Source organism: Centruroides vittatus, unplaced genomic scaffold, assembly GCF_030686945.1.
Source record: "Centruroides vittatus isolate TY-2023 unplaced genomic scaffold, ASM3068694v2 contig_885, whole genome shotgun sequence".
Taxonomy (NCBI): domain Eukaryota; kingdom Metazoa; phylum Arthropoda; class Arachnida; order Scorpiones; family Buthidae; genus Centruroides; species Centruroides vittatus.
The window spans coordinates 1,361,066-1,373,643 of record NW_027122577.1 but is presented as its reverse complement, the minus strand read 5'-3'; the positions used below and the strand labels follow the sequence as shown (position 1 = coordinate 1,373,643).

At 28.4% G+C, this 12,578-nt stretch overlaps 1 protein-coding gene across 1 annotated transcript in view; it reads right to left on the bottom strand.

The window, feature by feature from the left end:
* LOC136983762 (regulator of G-protein signaling 7-like) overlaps window positions 1-11,087 on the bottom strand; it is a 70,221-nt gene extending 59,134 nt beyond the window's left edge. Inside the window, exons 1-2 of the mRNA XM_067280607.1 lie at window positions 10,852-11,087; window positions 4,010-4,156 (exon numbers count right to left, since the gene is read on the bottom strand). Of these exons, the coding sequence (XP_067136708.1) occupies window positions 4,010-4,084 (75 nt within the window). The 5' untranslated portion in view covers window positions 4,085-4,156; window positions 10,852-11,087. The remainder of the gene's footprint in view (window positions 1-4,009; window positions 4,157-10,851) is intronic.
* Window positions 11,088-12,578: the final 1,491 nt, after the last annotated feature.

The window sequence follows — 12,578 nt, the reverse complement described above, 5'->3', positions numbered from 1 at the left end:
AATATATAAAATGGTATCCCAAATTTTAAAAAAATCCAGCAAAAGGTTGACGAGAATGAACATCTAAACATACAAATGTCATGATTTTAATATCATTTCTACGTTTAACTTTGTTACTTTGACGGCATTGTTTACACTTTGACATCGATATAATATCCGAATAAGACATTATATAAATAAAAGTATTGAATGAAATTTATATTTTTTTAATAATCGATCTTTGAAACATTTTAAATATGCATTTAATTTCAGTGTCAATAATTTGGATTCCAGTTTCTTAGAAGCGGATCAACTTTATTATTATTATTATTTTTTTTAAACATTTATTTTGAAGAATGTTTTTAAAAAAGAAAGGGGAAAAAACTAAATGTATTTCCGGTTGGAATAATGAATAAATTAACTTGAAAAGCAGCAGAAGAGGAGGCAAAAATAGAAAAATGTTTCTTGAATATGTGTCCGTATATTTTTAGGAAAAACGCGTACAGTACAGTACACGTGACATTTAATTGATTCGTAAACATGTTCGTGTTTGCTATGCGTGGTAAATAAAACGTCAACAATTTCGATTATTCGAAAATACGAATGTCTTGAATACGGTCATAGTTAAATAGTAATAATCACCGTTTTTCTAATTAATCTCCTATTAATAGTTAAAGCAAGAAAAATTGATAGCTTGTCGCATAAATTTTTGTTAAATCGAATTAAATTTTCATCCTGTATATATCTAACGTATTTCTCTGAGATTTACATACCGTATTTTTACTTCTTTTCGAGGTCACTAAAACCATTTTTCCCCCATATCAAACATTAGTCGAATCAGACGCACGAGAGTGACTAGGCCCGAAAAATCCGGACCAAACTCCCCATAATAAATTCTTTCATCATATTCGAACCCTTAGAGCGGTAGACCACCGGTTATTATCTTTATATTTAAAATAAATCGTTTTTATTTGTAAATATAACGATTATAACGAATTGCATTCTAAAGACTAAATACAGTCCCTATCATCAAATTTTGTCCATACGATTCGTATGGACAAAACTGATTACTAGCGTAACGCAATCGAAAATTTCTCTCGACGAAACTTTAAGACCTTTAAAATACTTTTAAGAATTAAAAAAAAGAAAGAAAACTAGAAAATTGTTTACCAGAAATATAGAAAAAGTTCTTCTAAGAGCGTATGAGTATTTTTATCGTAATGATGTGGCACCGAATGTTTTTCGGTGAAATCATTTCATCGATAATTATTACAATTATCTCCCTAACGGATCAATACTATCGATTGTGGACTTTAAATCTATAACATCGATTCCGTTAACTGTTTTACATACATAAATAATTTTACTAATTATGTAAATAACTTCAAAACAGTCCGAACTAGTCCAATATTACACGACTGATTTTGAATAATTAATTTAATATATATCTTTCTGTATCTATATCATAAATTACAGAAAAAGTGATAGATAATGAGAAAAATCTTTACGATAAATGTATAACAGCGATAGAATCGCTTTTTTCATTCGTCTACGTTTAAAAATATGGCTTAAATTTTGGAAGATGTGGAGTGAAAAAATGAAGAAACTATAAAATAAAGTTGTCTTTAGAAAAAAGGAAAGACTATTATTCTTGCCACGTGTTCTAGAGATTTAGAAGCACTATAAATACGTCTCCTACTCAAACAATGCAGAAAATATAATTGTATAGCTTCTAAAAATCTTGACACAATCGTATCGTGTATGTGATTAACACCTCTACACTAAGTACGTGCTCGGCACGCCAATTCTTATATAGGTGTAGAATTTCATATAAAAATTCTACATCTTTCATTAAATTTGCATAGTAAATTTTTTTGTTTTTTTGCTCATTTATTTAAAAGACATTTTCTGTTTATTATTTAAATAACGATAAGATAAATTTTATCATGTGGACTTAAACTAAACACATTTAAAACAGAATTTTTCCACGTAAAAATGCAAGAAAGTGATTTACAATAAAAAGAAAAACGAATTGCACATACGAAATTTTCGAAATTATGAAGTAAATGCGAATAAAGAATATTTAAATATACATATATTTATATAAAGAAATAATCAATTCATCTTTGTTTATTTTTGTTGTTTACTTTTTATAAATCTTTTATTTGTTCACATGTTTTATAAGAAAAATACATTCGAAGATAAAGAAAAATCCTAAGCGTATTATTTTTTCTTACACGCAATTTTTCTTCGATGTGACTATCAGAAAAGGGGGAGAAAATGTATTAAATCATGCAAAATAAACAGAATTTTAAATAATTCTTTTAAAATATAATTAAACGGATTTAAATTTTTACATGTTTTTTTTTATATACGTTCGTTTTGAACTTAAATTCAAATATAAATGAAAAGAATTTAACCAATTTAAAATGTAAAATTCTTTGATTAAAGTTGGGTTTAAAAATTTCTTGCATGCAGTTTGTTTAATTTTATTTTATTTTAATTTTTTACCAGGAAAAGTTTTATCAAGTTTTCATTTGACTTCGGGCTTTTAAAACTGAATGCCGTGTATTAAAAGCTAAACTTCTGACTTGTTCTTCGCCTTCGGCCAACGTATTAAGGATTAAAGTAAAGTATTAGCGAGATACTAGCCTTTGGCGAAAGTTAACAACTAACTGCCACGTTTATTTTCCGTAGATCGACGACTTTCCGATAAAAATGAATTTCAATAAGAAACTGATTGATGATAGAACCATATTTTCTGTTAATATAATGAAAACTACGACTAGTAAATAGTAAAAAAAAAAAATGCCCGCCAACTGAATTTGGTTGCTTTAATTACATTACTAAATGAGGAAAAATAATATAAATTTTCACACAAAATTGCCAATTAGTAAACTCTATACGTTGCATTCGTCATTTATTATTTTGAATTTGTATGCTTAAGTATTTATTAATAATTCTTTTTCTCAAAAAATATTATAAGTTATATATTTATTTTTTAAATTACTACAAAATATGGTTAATGTTACCTATGGTACCAAGATGGCGGCTCGTCTGTTTCCAACAAGGAAACAGTGGGGATGCACGTTCTAACCTAACCTAACCTAACCTATTCTAATAATTTTGTTGGTAATCATTAGGGTCATTTATAAGAATAGGTTAGGTTAGGTTAGAACGTGCGTCCCCACTGTTTCCCTTCTTCTATTTGCTGGAATCGGAGACGAGCCGCCATCTTGGAACCATAGGTAACATTAACCCAAAATATTAACACGCCTATAAATTAAAACATATAGCCAATATAATAAATAATATTTTTAGAAAATATTAAAATAGTTGTATCCAAGAACTTTTTATCAATTTATACAAAAAGTGTTAAAAACTTCAATAGAATTTACTAAAACAAAAATACACGACTTTATTTCATACGTGTTATCTGCTTTAAATTTTCTATGGATGAATTACGTTGATAAAATATAATACATTTTCAGTTATTAAACCACTGACGTAATAGAACCGTCACAGTTATTCTCTAGTTGCTACGCAACGGGATAACTATCTTATTTCAGTTATCAGAGACGATGTACTGTACTGTACATAGCAATACGAAAAGCCCTTCCTTTAAAGATTACTTCACACAAAAAAATTAATTTAAAGGTTCACGATCAACAATTAAATCAATTTTAAATAAGAGAATTTTGAAGATATGCCAATATGTCCGGATTTACATACCGGTATGTGTTAAACAAGCTACAATCGAAGGCCTTTCGAGACCTTTATCATACTTTTAAAATATCATTACTTTAGTAATGGGGAGGAGTCTTTCATATTTAAAGGCCTCGTGCCTTTAAATTTACAGTTATTTAACAAAAAGAGCCTTTGTATATTATAGTTGGGTCCAACGTAAGTTTAAATTCGGACCCGTGTGCAACATCTGTACCGCTTTATTTATAACTTATGTCGAGTGTAGAAGTTTTTAACTAAATATTAATCGATATTTTGAATTATTTTTTTTTAAAAAAAGGCTTACTTTGACAAAGGCAGGATCACGAATGGCATCGTCTTTCCCTAATTGCTGATCCATTGTATCTTGTCCGAGAGTCATCCTGCTAATGATCAAATCTTACTAACAGTGCACATTTGGGTGCGAATATTGTCTAATGGCTTCATAACAGATCTATTAAAAATAATAAGAAGAAAAATAAAATATATTAAAACATACGAAACTTTAAAATTTTATAATTAATTTATTAAAAATATAACTCGTATAACATTAATTATAATTATATAATCTACAAGAGATGATTTAATAATATTATTGGGTGATTGATAAGCCGTGCCGAATCGAATTTAAATCACTTTAAATTCAGTCGAGTGACGAATAAATAACTTTAAATATAATTAAGAAAAGTTTCAAATATGTTAATTAACATTTAAATTGTTGATAATTACATTTAAAACTTAAAGGCGTATACATAATTTATTTAAATTAAGCAAATATTTTAAATTCGATATACAAAATAGATTAATAAGAAAAGATATTTTATCAATGTAATAACATTTTACGCTTAATAAATGTTTTAGTTAGGATAGGTGAAACGGATGTAGCCAATGATATTTCAATAAACACCTACCACTAACACCTAATCGATTTAACATTAACTGGCAAAATTTAATTACCGCTTAATTAGAAAAATCTTCTTACAATTTTTTAAACAAAAACGTCCTGAGACGTAATATAACATTTCAAATTTACACCAACTTAATAAATTTATAAAGATTTAAGCGAAATTCCCGTATAAATTTACTTTTTCTGCTGTTGCTTATTGAATAACGTTCTAAGCACTTTTTTTACTGCTTACGTAAAAGGGGAAATACACATCAACACATTCCTTTGAAAGCTCACATCTTTAGTAAAGTGTTGAAAAATCTAATTATTCTCACACATACGAAAAAAGGAGGGGGGAAAACGCTTTTCAAAGCTCTCGTTATCACCTTTTTTAAGCTTGAACGAGAGTGTAATTCGATCGTATTCATACTCGAATAATTAAGGTAAAATTGCCGAAAACATTTTAGAAACGAATTTATATATATCTTCAAGTTATTTTACAAATAAATGCAACCGGACAATAAATTCTTTCGCAAGTAATTTTATCTCCGGAGCTTCTCAACACAATAAGAATGTCACGACTGCTCCAATACAACTCGTGTGATATCACGAACAACAGAGCTAGCTGTGTGTGAAGATTAGATCTAACGTAGAAGAAGGACCCGAATAAGATCTCATTGTCATTTGTAAATTAGATTTCTGGACGAAACCGCCGTTTATTTTTCTTTTTTTTTTATTCATAAATAAGCCGTGTTAATTACGTCAAGCATTATTAAGGCGCGATGATTTGTATAATCGTTGTAATTTGTTCAACAATCAGCGGTGATCTTCGACTATATATATATTTTTTTTTACGTCAAGAAAAAGAAAGATGCTTTAAAAAATTGTATTGTATTTTTTTTAATAATAAAATTTGACAAAATATAAAATATTTAATGCACAAAATTTAATCATACTTAACAGATGTTTTTGAAGAGAGACCCGGACTAAATAGATCTGCCGGTTCTCTATACGATAAGGCATCGCCCTAGGTAAAGCCTTAACTCGAAAGGTTTCTTTTATATAAATTTATATAGCGTTAACTTCTATCACAGACTTCTCGATACTGTAAAAGATATAAGGCCTTAACACGAGTAAAAGTTTATATTTCGCGAGCGAGACTCGGTGATAAATCTTAGATTAATTACCATTATTAATTAGAAATTGTATATTTTTATAGTGTCGAATTCTATTTTCAAATTCAGATTTTCTAAATACTTCTTCGAATTAATTGATTTACGAAATTAAAACGGAATAATGACGTCTACGAATAATTATAATTTAAATATGCATAATCTGACCTAAATAAACATCAACGTTTACAAGAGGATGATATATAAACAAATTTACATAATCCATTCTGTAGCGAGTGTAAAATTTATTATCGTGTTCGATTGGTGATATTAAAACCTCTTTAAATTAAAAAAATATATCGATTATAACTGAAAATATTACGGAAAATAACGTATTTACCTCTACTTAATAAGTTATTCTATCCCGAAATGAGATACAAATAAAAAAAAAAAAAAAACTTCTCTGCACGACTTCTCTGTTTAGTAGGGAGTCCGTTTAACAGGAATGTTGAGATGTGAAAGGTGTCCGGATGCACAGAAAGGAAACGTGTGCTGAAGCACAACCGAACATTGATCGTAAGAACAATCGTAGAAAATAGATTTGCCAATATCTATAGATAAATCTATTTGGTGTACCCACACCCACTTTAACCGTTAACGTAGGTTTTAAGCGTTAAAAATGTAACTATTGTTTTCATTTATATATTTAAAATACGGAAAAAAAACACGTATATAACTTATATAAGCGGTGTATAAATAAATTTATAAATTTGCGTGAAACCGAGCGTTAAAATCGTTCGAATTTTATCAGATAATGCCTCTATACACTCCTAATTGTACATTAACGAGAAATAGAAATTAGATAAGCGAGCGATTATGTCAAGAAAAACCATAAATAGAACGATTATAGCGTAACGAGTTGCATTCTCGAATACTAATTTTAAAAGTCGAATATTCGATTTATACGCGTCTTTTAAAACAAATAGTATTAAAATGCAACAATACCTTTTAAGCAATTATCAAATACAAACATCCGTTCGGTCTTTCTAAAATGGTAGGTTTGTTAATTTAATTAATTAAACAAAATAAGCAAACAGCGAGACGATTGTTTTCCTTATTGAAATCATGTCACATGTCACGAACGTAAAGACACCACCGTTACCTAGAATGATAGAAGCACGTCCTTGACCCTTTCCATTTTATAACCAACAGCATTAGTCAGATATCTAGGTGGAGATGAGCCAAATACAGCTGTTTAATGCATTAACATGTGAAGCGAACTTTTTTATTTTATTTTATTTTTAAAATAAGGTACAGGTCTAACGATATTTTAATACTGTCTAGCGTAATAAAATGAAAGCATGCGAAATATCGTGTATTATTCGTTCGTATTTTACGAGTGATCGAAAGCAGCCATGCAAAAGCATACGACGTAAAGATGAGTTTTCATTTTCCCCCTTCAATAGAAGACAATGTCAATATGGAATTCCCAATCGATTTGACGTCATCCATTCAAATTACATAATATATAAATCTTTCCATATACAAATTTACATTTACTGTACAAGCTTAATGACATTTTTAAACCGATCTGGTAAGCTTAGGTATAATGTAATATAATATATTTTTATCAAATCAATACAAACGATAAAAGAATATAATTTCTTGTATGAAAAATAAATTTTGTGTTAAATTCTAATTTTTTTTTTGTTTTTTTTTTTCATTTTTCATTCGAAATGATTTTAAAATCGTCGTCAGACGCACGATTCCCCGACACACTCGTCAATTTTATTGTAACGGGTCTTTTGCCAAATCGTGTATGGAATTTACAGATATTCTATTCAATTTTGCAAGAATTAACTTAAGGATACGATCAAAATTTTATTCTACTTCTTCGTGAATGATTTAAAATTTTATACGTAAAATTCGTAGGCATGTAAATAATTTCTAATCGGGAAAAGAGTGTTTTTCCTCCTCCCCCTTTTTTTATCTGTATTATAAAATATATATATATATATATATATATATATATATATATATTAAATTGAAGTGAAAAAAAAAAATGCTTTTTCCAAATCCCAGAGACTTTTGTCCAATAATATTTTATCGAGTATTCAATTTATAAAATTACATTCATGTTTCGAGGAAATTTTTCCATTAATGTAGTTCGTTCATCTGACTTCAAATATTTGAAATCATTTCGTAGTTCTTGATTTATTTTATTTTCGACGAATTTTACCTTAAATTTTGATATTATTTCATTAATTTACTTTAATAAATTCTTTAAAATTTCTATTAAGCGTTTTAATCACACATTTTATGGGTTAATGTTACCTATGGTTCCAAGATGGCGGCTCGTCTCCGATTCCAGCAAATAGAAGAAAAGAAAACAGAGGAGATGCACGTTTTAACCTATTCTAATAAATTACCATAATTATTACCAACGAAATTATTAGAATGGGTTAGGTTAGGTTAGAACGTGCGTCCCCACTGTTTCCTTGCTGGAATCAGACGAGCCGCCATATTGGAACCATAGGTAACATAACCATTTTATGTTATGTAATTACATAATATGTAATAGTTTATATTAAATATATGTATATATTACGCATATGTACAAAAAGTCAATATATAGGGCCTATATTAACTTTTTAAACAATAAAAATTTAAGTTTTTAAGTCAAAATTTACATAATATTATACTAGGTATACTTATAAAAAGTTTAATATTCGCTTTGCATTAAATTTCCTTAATAGTTTTTAAAAGCCGTAAATCAATTTTAAGCTCCAAGGGGGGGGGGAAATTGTAATTTAAAATAATCGAAAATCGATTTGTTGTACAGTCAGACATCCAAACGTTCAAATAACTACGAAAAACTGAATTTATAATTAAGTTTTCACATAATGCTATTGCAGTAACGTTTGTTGTATAAGGGATTTTGTATGTTATTATTACATTAATAAGATTTTAATGTTTACTATGAGATATCATTAATTATCAGAACTCGAGTTAACTTCAGAGAAGCAATAATTCGAGCAGAAGAGCCATTTGTAGACCCGATATTCATAAATCACGAAAATATGAAATATTTTCAAAGGGAATTGTGTAATAAAACTTAAACTTAATGGAATTTTTGTCAAGTTATTAATATATTAATTTCATTTAATAATAATAATAATAATAATATATAGGATGGCCCAAAGATTATTTAAATATTGTAATGGCTAAGTTGTTTCTTTAATCTGTAAACAATTGTGGCATAATTGATACAGAACTGTACAATTCTGTAACAAAAACCGACTAGTTGTAGTCAATTTTAATATATAATTAATTATTGATACAATTCTCTTTAATTGGTACCTTATTAGTACAGTTCTGTATTAATTAGTGAAATGTTATACCGTTCTGTATTAGCTGGAAAAAAAAAAAATCTATAAATTCTGTATTAGTTTTGTACCAATTTAGTGAAGAACAATAGCAATTCTGTGCAGTGTTCTCTACAGTTGTACTGTACAAGAAAAACACGTTGCTGTAAACCCAGTTAACTATTCGTATTTAAAAGTGTATATGAAATTTAATCGACTTTCTACCCTGTATATAACACGTATTAAGGCCCACTATTTATAATAATAACATTGACTTTAAAATATTTTTTAATATATATTCCTGCGAGTTAAAAATAAAAATAATTTAAAATTATTTACAGCTTAAAAGTCTTAAATATAAAACATAATATAATTAATTTTATACGGGAAATTATTGGATTTATAAATGTATCCATTTAGATTACAATTAAGGGCTTAAAATATAAATTAAGTGGTTTAGAGTAATTTAACATTTTCAGTAATCGAAATACGTTTTAAACCATTTTACTTGATGATTTGATTATATATATATTAATAGTAATTAAAATTATTATTAAATATCATTATTAAAATACTATTAAAGGCTTAAAATTTAAAAAAGAAAAAAATACGAATTTAATACAAAGCATAATCTGTACTTTTTTAAGTTCCTCGTATATGTTTAAGCATTTTAAAGAAAAGACATACATTTAACAAAAGCATACACGAGCATAAAGCTACGCTTTTAAGCTTGTATAATGCTTTATGTATAGTCGTGTACGTTTACATATAACTTACTTTAATACGCATTTAAAAAAAATAAAGCATCGTTTTTATGCACTTTAAGTTAATTAAGAAAAATGTATTAAGTTTAAAGCATTATCACAATAAAGAGTTAACGAAAAAATAAATGGCGAATTAATAAAATCGAAACGAATAGGAAAGAGATTTTATAAAATGGCGAAAAGGAAAACACATTTATACATTTAAATCTCCAATTAATATCCATACTTCAGCATAAACAAACAGAATCTAAAAATAGAAATCAATTTAGATCTGAAGATTTTAAATCACACTTCTTTATCGCTAACGAATGCAGTTTTCCCCCCTCCTTAGAACATCATTCCGTTTGAAGTTTTATTTCCACCCCCCCCCCTTGTTCATAATAGTAATAAGTTTTAAAAAATGATTCGTTTCTTCAACAGATTTATCGTTTTAGATATCGAATTATTCGCCACAATGTTTTGTTGATCGAAGAGAGATTCAACAAGCGGTCGTTCGATATATAAACCGAAATGTTACTCTATACGTTCTTATCTTTTTACCTGTTAATAAATACACTCCCGAAGCCGGTTAATGTAACGTAATGTATTATTTTATAATCTAATATAATGTTTTATTATTTAAAAACATCTACTTCTGTACAAGAATATATTTTTCTTTATTTTTCCTAAGACAAACAACGAAATAAACGTGGGGGGAAGCTGCTTAAATACGAGTTTTCTAACGAATATCGTGCCGAATTACACTTATTTAATGACGAATGACGCGTTAAAAAAAAATAGTAACGACTCTTTTATAAAGAAACGGCGGTGTTTAAGACGGAAAAAAACGCATTATTTTTAGAAAAACCTCATTACAGAGCGCATATTTAACTATCTCCTATGAATAGAACAAGTCTCGATACAGCGAAACGTAAAATGCCAATTATTAAACTTCACGCGAAATGAGACACTATATTAGTTTTAAAAGATTTCTTTTTTTACAATTACAAAAGCCGATATGCGGGGAAAAAAAAAAAACTTACCGTATTCGAGCTCGATAGCACCTGTTCACACGAAAATAACTAGCGAAACTACGGGGAGGATGAAGGAGGATTTAGATTTTGGTAGATCTTACGCGCCGCGATTTAGATTGCGACGAGGGGGGAACCTTCTTCCGGTTATCGGCTTCACTTTTAGACTGCGACAACCCGACTCACAATTTAAAGCTTGACGGTTAGGCAAGCAGACGTATCGTTCTTAGTAGCAGACATCGGATAGTGTGACGTATATAACGGCGCGTGCGCCCGAATCAACCAATGAGAAAAGAGGGGAGAGGGAAAAAATCAATAAAACCCGGGAGGAGGTTAGTAGTGATAACCTAGAAGACTCGAAACGTTTATTTTAAACGACCGGCTTTCTCGTCTCTAATTTTTCTACATTTAATAGATTTTTAATTAGTTTAATTTTCTATTTACACCGAATTTTGACGAGGTTAAAACTTCTTTTCCTTTAAACTCGTCTTAATAATATGTAAAATGCCACAATCTGAGGCTAAATTGGGAGCGTTGAATCGCGTTAACGTATATAATTAAATGCTCACTTAAACAGTAGGAATTGTGTAATTGGTGTTTGATCGGGAATCGATTATTGATGACGTTTCGTTATAAAAATAACTTTATAATCAATTTTCAACAGAATCTTATGTAATATCCTTCTTGTTTTTTTTTAAATAATGCAACCTTTTTTTGAGAAAATTATAATTAAATTTAAAATAAATTAAAATTAGCCAAGTCTGAGTGGATTTATGATTGCTAAATTAAATTTATCAACGTGATTTTAGTGATTTACGACGTTAAAACAGTACGGAAACTTGCGAAATTTTTATTTCGAAACAGATCCGAATTCTAGATATATTTCACTAATAAAATATAATCTCTATTTCCTTATTTGTTTCGAAAATTTTAAGAGTCATCGGTATAGTTTATATATATATATATATATATACATTCGTTCGATACTTAAATAAATTAATTGAAAAGTGTATATAGTTAAAAATGTGACTAACAGATGGCACTATTAAATTTATTACGAGAAATTAATTTATTACACTCTTACAGGTAGGACAGAAGGCCATTTGACCGGGCCTCGCAAGAAAATTTGTCACAAATTACTTACTACTTTGTCGTGTATTTAAAAAAAAGGGTTAATGTTACCTATTGTTCCAAAATGGCGGCTCGTCTCTGATTCCAGCAAATAGAAGAAGGGAAACAGTGGGGACGCACGTTCTAACCTAACCTAACCTATCTATTCTAATAAATTACCATAATTATTACCAACAAAATTATTAGAATAGGTTAGGTTAGGTTAGAACGAGCGTCCCCACTGTTTCCATTCTTCTATTTGCTGGAATCAGAAACGAGCCGCCATTTTGGAACCATAGGTAACATTAACAACCAAAAAAAGTCTTTTTATTTAAAAAATGTACAATAATACAATTTTTAACGCTTTTTTTCAAATAAGCCTACAAGAGGACTTCAAAATGATAAATGACCAAGCTTCTTTTAATTATTAAGACACCTTGACTTAGTGTAAAGTTACAACTGTGTTTATCAGTATTGATTTTTATTTTCTTTTTTTTCTCTCGAAGTTTTTAGATTTTAAATTATAAATTTACATATAAAAGTAACCTCTCTCTCTCTCTCTCTCTCTCTATTCAAATTCTAATTTATGCATAGATTATAACTAAAAATAAATAAGTCCGGAATGAACT